The sequence below is a fragment of the Apostichopus japonicus genome, chromosome 6 (genome assembly GCF_037975245.1).
Source record: "Apostichopus japonicus isolate 1M-3 chromosome 6, ASM3797524v1, whole genome shotgun sequence".
Taxonomy (NCBI): Eukaryota; Metazoa; Echinodermata; class Holothuroidea; order Aspidochirotida; family Stichopodidae; genus Apostichopus; species Apostichopus japonicus.
Genome location: NC_092566.1, coordinates 2023430 through 2042343, shown reverse-complemented (window position 1 = coordinate 2042343; position 18914 = coordinate 2023430). Strand labels below are relative to the sequence as shown.

The 18914-nt window shown below is 36.2% G+C and overlaps 1 protein-coding gene across 15 annotated transcripts in view; it reads left to right on the top strand.

Moving 5' to 3' along the window:
• Nucleotides 1-18914, top strand: part of LOC139968642 (scavenger receptor cysteine-rich domain-containing protein DMBT1-like) — a 36856-nt gene that overhangs the window by 16360 nt on the left and 1582 nt on the right. For 9 of the 15 annotated variants that reach the window (XM_071972849.1, XM_071972848.1, XM_071972854.1 and 6 more), the window contains 25 exons: nt 506-544; nt 987-1025; nt 1309-1626; nt 1841-1885; nt 2145-2183; nt 2677-2820; nt 3741-3997; nt 4718-4838; nt 5155-5469; nt 6204-6230; nt 6919-7062; nt 7393-7649; nt 9464-9551; nt 10184-10222; nt 11112-11255; nt 11875-12131; nt 12445-12532; nt 13178-13216; nt 14095-14412; nt 15022-15048; nt 15984-16013; nt 16556-16761; nt 16969-17348; nt 18068-18182; nt 18711-18888. In XM_071972849.1, the coding sequence (XP_071828950.1) occupies nt 506-544; nt 987-1025; nt 1309-1626; nt 1841-1885; nt 2145-2183; nt 2677-2820; nt 3741-3997; nt 4718-4838; nt 5155-5469; nt 6204-6230; nt 6919-7062; nt 7393-7649; nt 9464-9551; nt 10184-10222; nt 11112-11255; nt 11875-12131; nt 12445-12532; nt 13178-13216; nt 14095-14412; nt 15022-15048; nt 15984-16013; nt 16556-16761; nt 16969-17348; nt 18068-18182; nt 18711-18888 (3654 nt within the window). The remainder of the gene's footprint in view (nt 1-505; nt 545-986; nt 1026-1308; nt 1627-1840; nt 1886-2144; nt 2184-2676; nt 2821-3740; nt 3998-4717; nt 4839-5154; nt 5470-6203; nt 6231-6918; nt 7063-7392; nt 7650-9463; nt 9552-10183; nt 10223-11111; nt 11256-11874; nt 12132-12444; nt 12533-13177; nt 13217-14094; nt 14413-15021; nt 15049-15983; nt 16014-16555; nt 16762-16968; nt 17349-18067; nt 18183-18710; nt 18889-18914) is intronic. The other 6 variants (XM_071972851.1, XM_071972858.1, XM_071972861.1 and 3 more) reach the window with 4 other exon arrangements.

Below are 18914 nucleotides of genomic sequence, written 5' to 3'. Positions count from 1 at the left end.
CTATCTTGTTTTAAAATTGAACCATTCTACATGTGTCTCTTATGCTGAGACGTTAACATCTTCCATGACACACTGTCAGAACAAAGGAACTGTAGGCATTGGGCCCATTTAACCCCTTTACAGAGTTGTAACGAGTTCAACGTGACTTATTATAAAATACTGTTTCCTGACTCGAATGGGGTCACTCTTTCGAATCCATGTACTATCTCTATCAGACAAATCTTCACAAATCTGTTCGAGTCGCTTCATTGTTGAAATTGAATAACTCAAGTCATGGCTAATAAGAACACTGCCATTTAGTCATATACTTTGTTTCTTTTTCATAATAATACTAAAAGTATCAAAAAGTTTTCCTTTCTTGTAAACGATGACAAAAACGGCTTTACCGCGTCTGGAACACCAACAAATGTTTGCAAGGCTTAGAAATAACTGTGTATAATAACAATTAAAAATTTAAAAAAATAATGTTCTTAAAAAGAAATCACAATTACTTTTTTTTTAACAGCTGATGATTTGGGGACAAGTCCAGAAACTACGACTTACTGTAAGATGATATTTCTATTCATGATTGTTAGTTAACAACTCACAGCAATTTACGACAATAAACGATAATAATAATGGGGTATGGCCCGTTTTGCATGCATTTAGGGAAGGCTACAAACACCTCAGCTTTGAAATTGTGATATAGGTCTATGCCTTAGGGTTGAAGTAGATGACCTACTCTATTCTTTATAGACTAAGTGTTTCATGCTTGTTTGCCGAAGACGAAGAAGAACAAGAAACCAGCAGACCTTGTAATGATTTTTATCGTCTGATAATTAATACAGCAGGAACTAAGTTTAGAAAGTGGTGTCTGTTAAAGTGTATCTCATGACAAGAGATATTTAGCATGCAAACGCAAACAGCTGAATGGGGTGTAACAAAAAAATGACACATCATTTATACCATATCAGGAAAACGATTCATATATATTTCTTTTCTTTCAGATAATGGTCTGAGGACAGATCAAATGCCATGGACACAATGTAAGAACTGATTGTCTGTATATTTAAACAGAAGTAGATCTAATTTTTGTTGTAAAAAATAGGAAGAAACAACATTGTGAAAGATAATGCAAATGTTTTGTTCTTTTTTGCTATATTTGACTTGATTCAACAAATTCTAACTTTGATGTTCATATTGAATTTCTGATCTAAACTTACTGCTTAAGATAAAATAAAATAATTTGTAAATTTTCTTTGCACTTTCCAAACAAATTTCACATTAATCGAAGATAAAATGTTCACTATATGATGTTTTTATAAATAGGGGGCGACATCAGTAGCATACGGCTTCGTGGTGGTTCCTACTACTATGGTAGAGTAGAGGTGCTATACAACGGAGAATGGGGTACAGTGTGTGACGACGACTGGGATATAAATGATGCACACGTGGCTTGCAAACAATTAGGGTTTTCCTCCGCGTCAGGTGGCTATGGAAATGCTATATATGGCCAGGGCTATGGTCGTATTTGGATGGATGATGTTGGTTGCCATGGATACGAAAGTTCCCTTTCTGATTGTCAACACAGTGGATTTGGAAGCCATAATTGTGCGCACAGCGAAGACGCCAGTGTAATATGCCGAAGTATGTTCTCATACCGTTTCTTGTGTTTTTAATTGTAAAATGTAAATAAATTTCATGTCATCGCGCAGGCTAGTCCACACTTTAGGACTCCACCATTGAAAGTATATGTCATGCTTTAAAAAAGCTAATACGAAAGCACTGCGTTCACTATAGAGCATACCATACATTTCCTCTGCATAACGTCAATATTTTACTTTACTCTCTTCACTGACAGCAACCACGTATTGGACAACAGACCGACCTAGACCAAATACAGTCTGTAAGATATATTTTCCTTTCCTTTTTCTATCGTTTCACGTATTGCCGAAATTTCCCAAACGTTACTATCTTGGCTTAGAATTGAATCATTACACACACACACACACACATATATATATATATATATATATTAAATAAACGATTACAATAAACGATGAAAAAACAGCTTACAGCGTCTGAACAATAATAAATGTTAATTAACAATTAATAACTTCAACAAATTGTTTTTAAATTTATATCACGATTGTTTTTTTTAACAGCTGATGATTTGGGGACAAGTCCAGAAATTACGACTCACTGTAAGATCATTTTCTATTCATGATTGTTAGTTAATAACCCACAGCAATGTTTTCAAACTTTGGTCATTCCACACATTAACATGACAAGAACAAAGATGGAAAAAAAGATCACACATATATATTATTAGGAATTATTTACTTATTATTGTCAGTATCATATCAATTATTTTACCATCAGAGACATCCATGAATAAAATCCATACTATTATGTTTCGGTTTTACCTACCTATACCAACGTATCATTATTCATATAAAGTTTGAAGTTATTGCTTCAGGCAGTAAAGGTCCGCTCATCTCAAATGTATCAATCTTGGCTTGCTAAGATATGTTAGCGATTATCGTGATATATTAATGTCGTGATATATGATCTTGGACCCATCGATCATCACTCACTCACTCACTCAATATTTGTTAGTTGAGCATAATGTCCACAACAGCCAGAACGAGATCAAATGTCATATAGCTGTTTAGTTGTCTTTGTTTCATTCTTCAGTCAACAATAGTTTGGACTGTGATTTCGAGTCCGGTTTTTGCGGTTATACTCAAGCAGCTGACGATCAATATAACTGGATCAGACAAAGAGGAAACACAGCTTCCATCAATACTGGACCTTCAGTGGATCATACATTTGGAACTTGTAAGTAACTTAGATTTAATCACGTAATCATAAATATATTATTAAAAGCATGGTTGAATTTACTTCAGAGGAACGCCAAGGATCATACACAATGATGAAAGCATGAAAAAGGACATTTTGGAAGATACTTCAAACGGGGAGAGAAAGTTCCGCCTGTAATTTACTAACACTTTCGAAAAATTGAGATTATTTTTTTCACTTCTCACAAAAAGGTGACGTACATCTTTAGTAAATGAAATACACCATGGTTGTTTTGTTACATCAGCTTTAACAAACCATTGTAGACAAAAACACAAGGGAAATTTTAAAGAAAAGAAAAGAAAAAGAAAACCAAACCAGACAAGACAAGACAAAGCTAAGCAAAACCAAAAAGAATTACATTGTAGAATTGGGATTCTGAATTATGCCTGTGTCATGATTATACATGCTATGCATGATTTAGTCATAGTATACTCTTAACTAAATCTCGGTTACGCTTTACAACAGTAGATCGGACGGTTTTAATTAATTCGAACCTTCCACATTGTGCCCAAAGCTAAGGGTGTTAAAGGGTGTTTCGTAAGAGCAAATTCTGCGTTGAAACCAACTTTACTCATTTGTATAAATGTGTAACATGATACATCCTTCACTCATTTCTTTCCAAGTGAAAAGCTGTCTCTCTCAAATGACACACCTTAGCTGTCCTTCTTGATCTCTCGGTTATATACAGCGTCACCATGGCTTAAGGATTCACTTTACCAACCCATATACAGTCAAGTAAAGTTTAATTTTGAAGGGAATTATTGAAAAAAGGAAATCAATGTAAAAGAATACTAAGCATAAAAATTTGGCCAAACAGAAACAGCCACTATTAAATTGTACTTAACAAAGAAAGCGTATTGTGTACTAACAAAACATTGTAACTTTACATAAATTTACAGCGTTGGGTTACTATGTTTACATAGAAGTGTCGTATGGTTCAATTGGATACAAAGCGTTCCTTCAGAGTCCATCGTTTTCATCATATGGTAGACACTGTGTCGAATTCTACTACCACATGTATGGAACTTCGATAGGTTCTCTCCACGTGAATGTCGAAACGTCATCCCTGAGCTATGCTATATGGTCGATGTACGGGTCACAAGGAAACCAGTGGCTTTTGGGTCAAATCGAAATTGATGTATACACCACCACAAAGGTAAGTCTCGATTTCGGGATTGAATATTTGAGGTATTTGTTCTCCCAAACTTTTGCAAAAGAGAAAAATACTATCAGAACATGAACATATTTCTCACAGAAGTGTGACAGTTTTTTGTTGTTGCAGAACCCACTACCACGAGACATGCTTCTTTCCACAAATATATAAAGTATAGTCATATGACTAGGGATCATCTTCCCATATTTCTGTTTGGTTAGGTGTTAATATATTCATGTTTCTAATGTAGGAATAATTATCGCAACATGGAAAACTCTTTTTAACGAAAACGAAGCAGGTGTGATCTTTATGTACCGGTATTGTTTCCTCGTCCATCCATTTTTGCAGTGCAAAAAATATAATAAAAATCAAAGACGTGATCATGGTCCTTGGTTCTCGTCTGGATTCGCCTTTGCGACATTCGTCATAAACTGTAGCCTTCATGATTTGTTGGCGACTACTTCATGCTGTATTCACTATGTAAGGATTCTGAGTTATGGTAACATTATTTTACTTACAATTCAGCTAACTCGAGCCCTTATAAATCAGGAAATTATTTGACATTAAAGCGTTATATTTTACTTGCTCGTATATTTGTCTTTACTTTTAAAATATCAAGAAATCTTTAGCCATCAATATTAAATCCTTTTCTGAATGTGGCTACATTTGAAATGATATACTTAGATTTGTATGAAGATGAACGAATGTGTATTGCAATTACAGATTGTATTTGAAGGTGTTCGCGGAACTAGTTACAGTGGGGACATTGCACTGGACGATATTGGTGTCGAGTTTGGCAGCTGTTCAAGTGGTGTGACGTCATCAGATCTGACAACTTCCAGTCGTAAGTAAATAAGATATGACGAAACGGTTCAAACCTAATTAATGTAAGTTGGTGTTAATTGACTTAAAATCAACTAGTTTTGACGCATTTTCATAAAAGGTACTGGAACCATTAGTATGACCAAAGTCCTATCTTGGCATAGTTTTCCCACACCATGTTAGACTGATTCATTTTACATTAATCATGTATATACTGCAACAACCAGTTACTTGATGGATGTTTCCCTCACATAACATGAAAAATGAAATATTTTACTGACATTTAAATTTTTAGTAATTTTGACTTTTCATGATTATGTTTTATATAACTTTTGCAGAAGGAATTAATAGTATCCGGCTACAAGGTGGCTCTTGGTATTATGGCCGGGTAGAAATCCTCTACAACGGAGAATGGGGTACAATTTGTGACGATACCTGGAGCATCTCGGACGCTAATGTCGCTTGTCGTCAGCTAGGCTTTCATTCAGCGATTGCGGCCTATTCAAATGCATACTACGGGCAAGGAACTGGACAAATATGGATGGACAATGTGGGATGCTATGGACACGAGACGTCCCTTTCTCAGTGTAGTCATAATGGATTTGGTGTCCATGACTGTGGCCACAAAGAAGACGCATCAGTTCGTTGTCAAAGTATGTTAAACATGAAGAATAAGAACATGTTGGCTCACTGGGAGGTCTGTCTGTCATATCCTTAAAAGTTGTACACCCTCACAAGAAAAAGAACAAAACAATTATCGCTTGTCAAGGGATCCAAAATTGTTGCATGGCCTTCGAATGCCTTTGATGGCAGCCAGTTGAGACAGTTTTCCTGTGCTAATACCCATCTGTACTTGCGACCCATTTCATGCTTGAAAGCACAAGTCTTCACAGTATGAACAATTTCTAACATTTATTGGATAGAAGAATTGAATTCACAGTACTGCTTAGGCTGTCAGTTCTTCAGGTTGCTTTGAAGTGTGACTTGAAAGTACCTAATAGAGAAAAAGGTGTACAAATGGGTGTTCCAATTGATAGAGATAAGGCAAAGATATTGTTAATCTTTTGTAAGGACGGTAGAGGATAGACTCCACGTGTTATCAAATAGGGCATATATGCTTTAGAGAATAGTGAGGTTATAACTGGAATGATTCGCAGAGGCTACTGTTATTCTTCCTTATGCTTTAATAAACAAACCATTTTCAAAAAGTGTTAAAAAATATAAATAATGGTCTTACATTCCTATCTGATAATGCTCACTGTCAAATTGTAGTAGTTTCATGAAAAGCCCTATAAGGTAACCGTGATACAAATGACTAGATCTTATATTTAAATGGCAAATTTTAGTATATGGAAAAGAAAAACTTTCTTTTCTTTTATTTTATCAGCTTGGTGGCCAACAACTGATACACCAGGCAAGTATTGTTATATGATTTAAGCACCAAGATCTTACTTTACTGTTATTCAACTATAGAATAATACATACTTATATATACTTAAAAGGATTGATTTGAAAAAGAAGACAAATTATGTATTTAAAGTATATAAAGTATTTATGAAAATAATTGTATCGTTAAAAGCAGGGTCTGATAATCGGACTTCCTAAATATTTCTGATTTTTGTACAAATCACGTAAATGAGTAACTCACATGATGGATAAACTTTCTTAGAATGCCCACATAACGAGGAAAACACTGTACACACCCACACACGCACAAATGTGTTTTGTACATTCAGACTGAGGACCCCATTGTTTTTTCCATTATTCAAATCCATGCAACCTAACCTTAACAAGGACGTGGTGATTCATTTAAATGACATCCGAGGACCTGGAATTCTTTTGTTCAAGTCCTCAAGCAGAAAACAGAACATGTATACATCCACAAACATAATGTGACATATTTAAACCACCTTTACACCTCTGTACATCCTTCATTTATGCATATAACTATTTACAAGATGTGGATAGTTCAGGAAATATGTGAGGACGTACAGTAAAAAGAACTGTCCCATTACTACATCACGTAAACAATTTCTCTAACATCAGAAAGATTTCCTGAAGATTTCTCTAACAATATCTATTATAATTGTTCCCGTTTGTAGTGACTGGGGATTTAGATTGCGACTTTGAGACGGGCTTCTGTAGTTACAGCCAGTCATATGATGATCAATTTGACTGGACGAGGAGAACTGGATCCACCCCATCAACTTCAACAGGACCTTATTCTGACCATACAAGCGGAACGTGTAAGTAAAGAATAGCGTTTTTATTGAAGCCATCAACTTTGCAATGGATCATGTGATATTTACAAGAAGTTTAGTAAGAATCCCAAGGGTATACACATTGTTTAACATATACGTTATTAGACCATATAATTCAGATAGATCTTGTTAAAGTTCCAGTGTGTATCGATCCTCCTTCGTTAAATTTCGGAAGTTTTGATATAACTATAAAGAGCCCAAAAATTGTATTTACCAGTCCTATCCAGCCGTTACCTAAAGCGCGTTTCAAATTTATGTCTACCACTAGCCAATTTCAGTAACAATTTTTTTTTAATGATTTTCCGTTCTCTACAGCTTGGGGTTATTATGTTTATTTAGAAACATCTTCTGCTTATAATGGAAACAAAGCACGCCTCCACAGTCGATCATTACAAACATACGGCACTCATTGTGTTAACTTCTACTACCACATGTACGGATCAACAATCGGCTCTTTGCATGTTTATGCCCATACCTCGTCTCTTGGCAGTCCTATTTGGTCCATGTACGGTTCGCAAGGTAACCAGTGGAGGTTAGGACAGGTGCAGGTATATGTCTACTCAACAACACAGGTAAATGTGAATCGCTATATCTTTGTTTGTAGTGGAAGAGCTTGGAGGGATGTACAAAGGTGACATAATGCGAAAGGGCACTGTTTCAAGTTGATTATAAACAATGAAAGTTTGACATATAACATTTAAGGAGATAAGAAACAAAACGTGTGAAAGGAAGTGTACTAAGAAAGCCTATAGGGCTTGTCGAGTAGTGAGTCTCCCTGAAAAAAATACAGAACTATACAAATAGAAAAGAGAGCAAAAAAAAGCCAACAGAGTTACTCTTCCGCGCCTTCCCTCTCCCTCTCCCTCTCCCTCTCCCTCTCCCTCTCCCTCCTCCCCCAGTTAGAAAAAGTACAAGCAATAATTGAGTAGTAGACAAAAACAATTCCCAATTAGGGTACATGTTGATGAAGTGCTTATGGAAACTTCTTCTAAAGCAACTAAGAAGTCATTGCCTTTAAAGTAAAACGTAGGGGATTCCAAAGTGTAATGGCCCGATGATGTAAGCTATTTTTAGAGATATTGTTGTGACATAGCCTTGGGTGCAGGTAATCAGCTTGCCTAGTGTTGTGAGCTTGGATCTTTGAGCTCTGTGTAAAGAATATATTCAGAGTGTTTGGTAGCATATCGTGTAATGAACGATAAACTAAACTGAGAACATTTAGAATGAACAGATCAGTGAGCTTCAGTTTATTCATAGACTTAAATAACACGTTTGTGTGATCCCTCGGGTGAGAGAGAGTAAAATGTCTGATGTCTTTCATTTGTAAAATAGTGAGCTTGTTTGACAAATGATTACTTGTGCCAGACCAAATGATACAAGAATAAGTCAAATATGGTATTACTAGTGTTGGATAAAGAGACCCTAGAACGTTCCTTGGAAGGATGTGTTTAAGTTTTGACAAGATGCCTACGCCTTTTGCAACGAGAGAGGAAATATGATTAATGTGCTCACGCCAAGTGAGCTTGGAGTCTATGAAAACACCTGAGAAATTTTCGAAATAACACTTTGCAGTGGTTTACCATTGATACATATGTTAATGTTGGTCATACTTCTATTTGAATTAAAGACGATATCATTTGTTTTTATCAATATTAAGGGGAAACTTATTAGCTGCAAACCAATCTGTGAAAGTACATAAATCATTAGGAACGGTTTGTTTCAAAGGTTCATAGTTGTAAGCTGAACAGAAAATATTTCTGTCATCGACAAACATAGTATGAGATTTAGAATTATACGTATCTTGGTGTCCAATCGTCTCAACCGATACTCATAGCTGGTACCACAACTACTGTTCATGTTTCACAACAGTGATCAGTATTTACTACTTTGTGTTCGTAACACGATAACATGTGTTACAGGTGGTATTGTAACAACTGCGAAGCTGTTAACTTGTCCCGTGTAAGACAAAGAACTGCGCGATTGGACAAGGAGTTTATGAAGATGAGACTGCCTACGATATGAAGTAAAGGAGGTACGGTACCGCTTGATCCCAGTTCACATCTCTCGTTAAATAACGACAATTCGTCATACCGAGAATGAAGAAAGGCCATGTTCGGGTATATCCATAGGCTTACTTATAGCATTAAGAGAATAGATACGACTTCATTTTAGAATCGAGTATTAATGAACTCGCACTACAAGGTTGGTACACAGCAACTACTGTTCATGTCCCACAACCGTACATCAGTAAATTACTACTTTGAGTTCGTAACACGGTAACATGTGTTACAGGACAGTAGCTACTTTACCAGCTATGAGTATCGGGTAATCGTGTCCACCTCGACTCAGCCGCAGGCTAAGATATATTACTGATCTGTCTTTTTAGATTGTATTTGAAGGAGTTCGCGGAAGTAGTTACACTGGCGATATTGCACTTGACGATATTGATATTGCAAATGGTAGTTGTTCATTTGGTGAGTATAACACACTTAAATAGTAAGTGGGGACATCATCAATGTAATGATCGGCGAAAGCGCTGTTCTAGTTTTGCATGAGTGGCATATTACAAGTATATTAAGCATCTTTCTTTGGTACTCAGTTTATTGAAGCGGACTGCCGTTTATGGGGTAGGGAGTTCTTGGAGTCCTGCCCTAGCAAACAGTGAAATGTTTAGACATCAAATGTTGCATTCTGAGCTATTCTTAGTCTATAAATTAGGACTGTAATTAAGTCTCGTAACAAAATGATGCTCATAACTACTTATGATTTGCTATGTGAAGTTGAAGGGGGAGATAGACTAAGTGTAAACTTTGGTTCCACGCATGCTCTGTTTTCTGTCAGAAGTAGGTTCCCATTTAATGTACAAAAAAACGTAATATTAGTATAATTTTCAACAATGAATCACTAGCATTACTTCTGCTTTGCCACTGCATATTTGGTGCTTATTTCTGATAATAAAAAGGAAGTTTTTCATTAAATATTAACTACTGCTTCTACCACTTGAACTCGACCTTTGCCATGGGTTATTAGCTAAATGCCCCCTTTCCCCCTTAATCCTCCCAAATAATCCGATTAAACCTTTCTATCTTTCTTTTTATATACTTAGTAACATCAACTCCCGAGACAACCACTTTCGTAACAACATGTGAGTTAAACTTTCATCGTGTTAGAAGCATATATCTCATTTCACACTAGTGTAACACGCCAGGTGTACGATAACAAACTGAGATATGTTAATAGCCTAAGTTATTTCTCAAGATAAATACTTAGGGCACATAGAACCATATCTAAATTGTTTGTGATAATTACCTTTAGTGCAAATACAGCATGTAATGTATTATACTCATATTTTGTTGCATATGTTTTGTGGCTTCTCAGGTGTCAGTACTGAGAAACCATAATTGTAGTACGAGTAGGAGTACGATAATGTGTACATGAATGCAAGGCTCTAAGAACGACTACTAGTACGTGTAGTTTAGACTATAGTTCCAATACAACTATTGAAAATATCCCAAATGTACCAGTAAAGGTGTACAAATCCAAAATGACGAGTATAAGTTCAAGCAGATTTACCCTGGTAGGAGTACAATAACGAGTGCAAATACAAGGCTATAGAATTACTTATACATTTAAAAGAAGTTTCTGAACACCAAAAAGAAGCTGCATTATGTATTTACAGTACATGAAAGTAGTTATGAAAATGATTGTAACGTTAAAGCAGGTTTTGATAGTCCAAAACAAGTCAAAAAATGACGACACACTTTAAGATCATATCTAAGTCCTCAGGCAGAATACAAAACAAGAACACATCCACACTCATAATGTGACACAATCAAACACCTCAACAACTTAACACACATCCTTCGTCTATGCATATAAATGTATACAAGATGTCGATAGTTCAGGAAACAAATGAGGACGTACAGTTAAAAGAACTGTCCCATGACTACATCACTTAAACAATTTCCCTAACATCAGAAAGAACCTTAAGATTTCTGTAATAATAGCTATCATATAATTTTTCCATTTTGTAGTGACTGGAGATTTAGATTGCGACTTTGAGACGGGGCTCTGTAGTTACAGCCAGTCATATAATGATCAACTTGACTGGACGAGGAGAACTGGATCCACCCCATCATATTCAACAGGACCTTACTATGACCATACTAGCGGAACGTGTAAGTACAGAATATCGTATTTCTTCTAGCAATACACTTTGTAATGGATCACGTGATATTTACAAGAACACTTATCCTTAAAAAAATCAATAATTTTGTTATTATTGTTTTCATTTTGTTATTACTTTACAAATGTTTACACCCTCCTACAATTTCCTTGGTAATACCTACCTTTGCATCCAAATGATTTGAACATGAAGAACAAAGACATTTTTGTATCTCGATCATGCCAGATACATTCAAAAAGTTCTGTGATATACCTCAATAATAAAACATGCTCTCAAGATATGCTTTGCACACGGTGATGTAGAATATTTGCTGCTGACTAAAGAATCATAATTTCCCTAGAGTTTTGCTTATTAAGAATCCCAAGGGTATACACATTGTTTAACATATAAGTTATGAAACCATATAAGTTAGATGGATGCAGTTCATGTTCAGTGTGTGTTGATCCTTCGTAAATTTCAGACGTCTTGATATAAATAAAGAGCCCCAAAAATCGTATTTACCAGTCCTTTCCGGTCGTTACCTGAAGCGCGTTTCAAATTTATGTCTATATGAAAGACATCCAGCCAACTTCAGTAATAAATTGAGTTTTATGATTTTCCGTTCTCTACAGCTTGGGGTTATTATGTTTATTTAGAAACCTCTTATGGTTATAATGGATACAAAGCACGCCTCCACAGTCGATCATTACAAACATACGGCACTCATTGTGTTAACTTCTACTACCACATGAACGGATCAACAATCGGCTCTTTGCATGTTTATGCCAATACCTCATCTCTTGGCAGTCCTATTTGGTCGATGTACGGTTCGCAAGGTAACCAGTGGAGGTTAGGACAGGTGCAGGTATATGTCTATCCAACAACACAGGTAATTGTGAACCGCTATTTCTTTGTTTGTAGTGGAAGAGCTTGGAGGGATGTCCAAAGATGATGTAAAGCGAGAGGGCACTGTTTCAAGTTGATTAGAAACAATAAATACTTGACAAGTTAATCAATGATTAATTCTAAACGTAACGCTACGAATGTCAAAAACACATGTCATTTGCTTCGGACTATCACTTTTATGAAGTCTTAGTCTTACGTAAACCGTCGTCGTCATAAGATTCAGGATTATATGTATCCAATCGTGTTCACCCCGATTCAGCCGCAGGCTAAGATAAATTACTGATCTGTCTTTTCAGGTTGTTTTTGAAGGAGTTCGCGGAAGTAGTAACACTGGCGATATTGCACTAGACGATATTGATATAGAGACTGGTAGTTGTTCATTTGGTGAGTATAACACATTTAAATAGTAAATGGGGGCATCACCAGTGAAATGATCGGCGGAAGCGCTGTTGTAGTTTTGCATGAGTGACATAGTATAAGTATATTAAGTATCTTCCTTTGGCACTCAGTTTATTTTAGCGGACTGACGTTTATGGAGAAGGGGGCTCTGGGAGTCTTGGCCTCGGAAACAGTGAAATGTTTACACATCAAATGTTGCATTCTGAAGTATACTAAGACTATAAATTAAGTATGTAGGAAGGTCTCGTAACAATATGATGTTCATAACAACTTTTAATTCGCAACGTGAAGTTGAAGCGGGGGTTGGTATAAACCTTGGGTCCATGCCTGCTATGTGTGATGTTTTCGTTCAGAAGTAGTTTCCCATGTAATGTTCAAAGAACGTTACATTAGTGTAATATCTAATAATGAATCACCAGCATTTACTTCAGGTTTGTCACTACATATTTAGGTGCTTATTTCTGATAATAAGAAGGAATTTTGTTTCTTCTTAATATTAATTTCTGCTTCTACCACTTGAACTCAACCTTTGCCACGGGTTATTAGTTAAAGCCCCCCTGCCCTTACTCATTCCAATATACCGATTTAACCTTTCTATCTTTCTTCCTCCCTCCATATATATATACTTAGTAACATCAACTCCTGATACAACTACTTCCGTAACAAGATGTGAGTTAAACTTTCATGGAGTTTGAAGCATCTATCTCATTTCACACTAGTGTAGCACGCCAGGTGTACGATAACAAACTGAAATATGTTAATAGCCTAAGTTATTTCTAAAGATAAATACTTAGGGCACATATAACCATATCTTAATTGTTTGTCATACTAATCTTTAGTGCAAATACAACATGTAATGTATTATACTCATATTTGGTTGCATATGTTTTTGGCTTCGCAAGTGTCAGTACTGAGAAACCATTATTGTAGTACGAGTAGGAGTAAAATAATGTGTACACAATTGCAAGGCTCTAAGAACGATTACTAGTATGTGTAGTTTATACTATAGTTCCAACACAACTATTGAAAATATCTCAAGTATATCATTAAAAGATTACAAATCCAAAATAGTGATCATAAGTACGAGTACAATAAGGATGACTTAGATAGAATGAGAGTACAAATACTGACTCAATAGCATTCTGGTAGAAGCGGTTTTGTCATTTGGGTTGTACATATTTCTTATTCTGAGCCAGTGAGTAAATATTTAATGCAAACTGGAAGACCCCACAGTTTAACCGTTAAGCTGTCATTAGGTGGGGTACAATAAGTTGCCAGCTAAAACAAGCAAAGGTGAACCCAGTGTAGAACGTTTCATGCCTATTAAATATCATCTTCTTTATTGTTGTTTTATTTGTAAACCTTTGAAATTTCCTGCATGGGACATTAAGGTGGACTCAGAGAACAGAAAGCGAATACAGGTACCCTATTGCGTATGGTTACGTTCGAGCATAAACAAAGATGCCTAAATATTGTTCTATATTCAGATAAACGTTTCTATAAAAATTAAGGCAATATGGTCAATCTTGCCTCGGTTGTATCCTCAGGGGGTGACATAGACGGTATCCGCCTGAGGAATGGAACTTCTGACTACGGTCGTTTGGAGGTGTTGTATGCTGGACAATGGGGTACGATATGTGATGATGGATGGGGTTACAGTGATGCTCAGGTAGCTTGTCGTCAGTTGGGCTTTTCATCAGTTTACACGTATTACACTAGCGCGCATTTTGGACAGGGATCGGGCCCCATTTGGATGGACCAAGTTGGATGCAATGGATATGAGGCGTCTCTCTCTGACTGCAACCACAACGGATTTGGAGTTCATGACTGCTCTCATTACGAAGACGTTGGCGTCTGGTGTCAAGGTTTGTTCAGATATGGTTCATGCATGGTATAAAAAGGCTTCCAAATTTGGTACTATAAAGTGAATGGTTACGTAGATAAACTAAATTATCGTACTATGCAGGAATTGCAATTTGTATTCTCACGTTTTCTTGGTTGTTGAAATAAACAGTATCGTTTCTCACATTAGATCGTTTTTTTTTTAGTAAAGAGCTGCTGTAAGCTAACATAAAACTGTTGTGAACATATATGAGTTATGACAGGTACCTATTCGTGACGTCATTCATGCATATGCAATAATTGCTTCAAAGAGCTCCTCAACAGACTACCACCATATCTCAAATTTATACCCGAAACAGTTACTAAAGATGATTCACTAAGTGTATAAACAGCAGACTAACCTCGTTATCGAAATATGGTTCATATTTTCATGAAACGGTTCCACTTTAAAGCAGTGATCGGTTTAGATTCTTTTCAAATTTTACTATTTATAGAAAGAATAATCTCCTCTCCCAAAGCTGTTCTCCTACTTTCACCTTTAACAAAATATATTTAGTTCCCCATATGCGAAAATGATGGAAATTTAAATATTGCATGACTTAACTAAAAACCCATTTTCTTCTTCTTTATAGATTGGAATACCGGCTCAACAGACTCGGGTAAGCTCTCATTGCTAGATTTGTTCGAGTTGAGTTTGATAAAACGTTCGAACGGATCTCATTTAATACTTCAGTCTTATAATAACGATAATGATTAGGCTAATCAAATAGCTTCAAATAATGAAGTAAAAGAAGATAAATTTGTAAATTGACTTCATTATTCCATGGAATAAAATTAAAGGAGACACAAATCGAGTTATTATTATTGACATATGCGATGGAGACAGTTGTCATGAATAATGTCTTGATACAGCTAAGGGAAATATTATTCCATTTGGGAAATATCACATATTTAATGTTCCTTCCTTCCCAAGGCTGAAGACTTGGTTATGTATAAGTATAACATCATCAAGCCACATGCATGTGCTTGTGCTTCACATGTTTTTCTTTCTTTTTACAATATTTACTATCTCTTATAGGAAGTGGGTTTGACACTGCTGAATCTAAGTATTAAAACTTTTTGCATGGCAGAATAATTGCATTGGTTTCTCTGTCAACACATTTAACATTATATACGGAGTTATCTTAAGTCGAAAGATTTCAATACGATCACAAAACATGTGACCCTTAGTAAAACACTAATTCGGTATGAGGAACTTATAGGCCACCCTGCCGGCTTGTCTTACAGACTGCTCAATCTAGTCAGGGGTAAATTCCTGTTCTGATTAGGGTTTGCTGTTGATTCAGTCTCACCTTTTTTTTCAGCCAATGATTTCTTCTGGATCTCGTAGAAACTTAATCAAGAACCCAATCCGAATATACTAGGTGCTTGCTAATGATCGCAAGTTTAGACAGAACATAATCTCCTGCCCTCTGCAATCTAGTCTTTATGTCACTCGCAAGATACAATTTAGTATACCATCCTACAAAGACGTACTTGTGAAATTGTTTGCTTTTAATATCTTAAACTACACTTCCTCTTTTCTTCTAATTAGATTGGAATACTGATGCAACACCATCTCCAGGTAAGAACTTATGGTACTTATAGTACACAACACACACGCCTATTAAAAAGACAGAGGTAAAATAACTTTGACTTCTTAAAGTGCATTAAGATATCTGTTAATGTTAAGTAAATAAAGTCATTTCAGTACAGTAATAGGTTTGGCCTCCTTCAAGTTTAATTGGTTAGCCCTGCAACCTTCTCCAATTACTCGCTCGTAGATCAGACCACCTGAATATAAGGCTTCTCATTTTCAAATCACTCGATGAAACTTTCAGTATATCTTAGTGTGTTGATTACACATTTCCGAAACCTGCACTTATATATTACCTATACCAGAAATGCTTAGCAAAAATCTTTACACATCCTAGCAATAATCTTTCAAAGATTCCAGAAAAAAACTGTATCAAGATATCCAGAGTCATAAGCATATCGTACTGTGTAATTGAAATCCTGCAAAGGTTGCTTAGTATATTGGCTTGCGTTTCTCATTTTTTGTTCAACAATCCATTTTTATTTCATATATTACTGAAATATATTCACCTTCTTCTTTTTTATTCACAGGAGGCTATGATCCAGATGACATTATTCTACACTGTGGTCCAACCTTCTTTCAAGTTAATATCCCCAAGCAGCTGGTGGGAAGTTCTGCCCATGCGAGGGATCTCTACCTTGGCAACAACCCATACAACGTTAATTGCCAAGGGGTATTCAATGGCGACTATATAACTCTTAACAGCTCCCTCACTGGATGTGACACTAACTATTCGGTAGGTTTTCATCATTCGCAGCTATCAGTTAAGTAAAGGTCCCAAATTGTTCCATATATAATGAATGGAAGGATGGATCTGTTAATTCTCCTTGATTAAAGTAGCATGCCAATCTATAGATACTTCAAAAACAAAACTAAAGTCTTTTCCATCAGTTATTAACAAGCAAGTTGTATTTACTTTCCGTTCGCATTTGTCTGTTTACAGGAAAACCAGAATCAGAGTATATACAGAAACACCATTATGAATACCGACAGTGACATCGTGGTATACTTAGCAGTCGAAATACCAATCATTTGTCAATACGATAGGAGTAAACAACTCCAGTCTCATTTCAAAACGATTAGTGATGTCATTGTGAAAACAGAACAGGGGTCCTTTGATTTCGATTTTGCTATGTATAACGACATCAGCTACACCCAGAGATATTACTCGTACCCAGTGTTGGTGACGCTTGGTTCGAAGTTGTACTTCAGAGCAGAGCTCCAACGAGGTGCAGATAACCTAGAAATTCATCTTCGAAGCTGTAGGGCAACACCCACACCGGCATTCAGTGGAACGGTCGTTTACGAATTTATACAAAATGAGTAAGTTTTTGTGCAAAGTTGGATAATAAAGTCTAGCCTTTCCATCCGATATTAAGTCATAGTTTGATTCTTCATATAAAAGATTTTTTCCTATGAACGTTCGTGTGGATAGCAATGCCTGTAACAGTTTCTTTCCGACTAAAGTTTTTAAAGAAAAATCACTCAGATTTATTTTCCGAGGGTGTCTCAGAACAAGTGTGTGGGTAAATTTTGATATTACGGTTAACTTAAGGCAATGCTACGTTTCACACAGCAGTCCAAGTTATTTTAGTTGTTTGGCTGTTATCTCTATATTCAATACTTGCCGGGGACGACGAAAGTGGGTTTCAATCTCAAGGGGCACAAACAGTGAGGGTCATTTAAACATGTGACTTTGTGCCACAAACGGCTCTTTAGTGCTTTTACGTACCATAAATGGCAGTATTTGAATGCTTTTAAAAAACTGGACACCTGTAAATCATATGTTGGTTTATGTTTCAAGGGGCATTTTCCACTATAAATATGAAAAGGTACTTTTTATGTTGAGGTCACCTGCCGCTTGTCTCCGCCGCCCCTGCCATTGTTCCTAAATGGGTTATGAGACATCAATCATGAGGAAAGACATGCATCGAGCTAAATATATAAACTACTTTATAGAAAGATCATTTGAGAATTGAAACTTATCTCACGAAGATAAATCATAGCAGATGATTATAGTTTTCTTTGATTTCGTTTCTCAGGTGTGGTGTTAACAATGCTCCCGTTCGGGTGCTGACACCAAACAAGGTGACGCAAGCTGACTTTGAAATCTCAAGTTTCCGTTTCAGGCAGGATCTGGGAAATAATAATTCACAGGTAAGAAGAGGTTCTTTATTGATCGCACATAACATGGCATGATAGGGTTTTTGCCAATGTAATCAATATCAAATAATCACTACACCGTCTCAATGTTCACAACATAAACACATTAACTAATTTGCGTTCAAACACCCTTTTAGGAAGGAGAGTGAGCAAATCACAGCCCTCGAATGTTGACTACCAACGTTGCGCATTTCTTGAATAAACATCTTTTTTCCTTTTGAAGTGCCAAGCTTTCACTTATGAGTATTTATAATATATAAACAATATGTTTTTTCTTCAGACAGAGAAAAATATAAGAAGAAACGAATACAATGATTTATTATTTGCAACAAGAAATAGTGCATTAAGGTAGTACTTCGACATGCATACTTCAAAGTAGTAAATATTGAGGAAAAGAAAGGTTACAATTTTCAGCTAAGAGGGCAGTCGATGGATGAAGACAAATCTCAACCTCTCTTATCGTAAGAATGCTGCCGTCGATGTCGTGCTAAGGTCTTGTTCCCAAATTCCTATTTTTGTTAGGTATGGATTCACTGTGAAGTCGTTGTTTGCGATGTCGGCGATGCTACCTCCGAGTGTCGTCAGGGTTGCGAGGTCAGCCGTAATCGTCGATCTGTCCAGGATCCTATTCAGAAAGCAACAAGGATTTTCCAAGGGCCTTTCATACTGCCGTCAGATAACGAGGAAACATTCGACGCACGTAAGTTGTAATATATTTTATTTCTT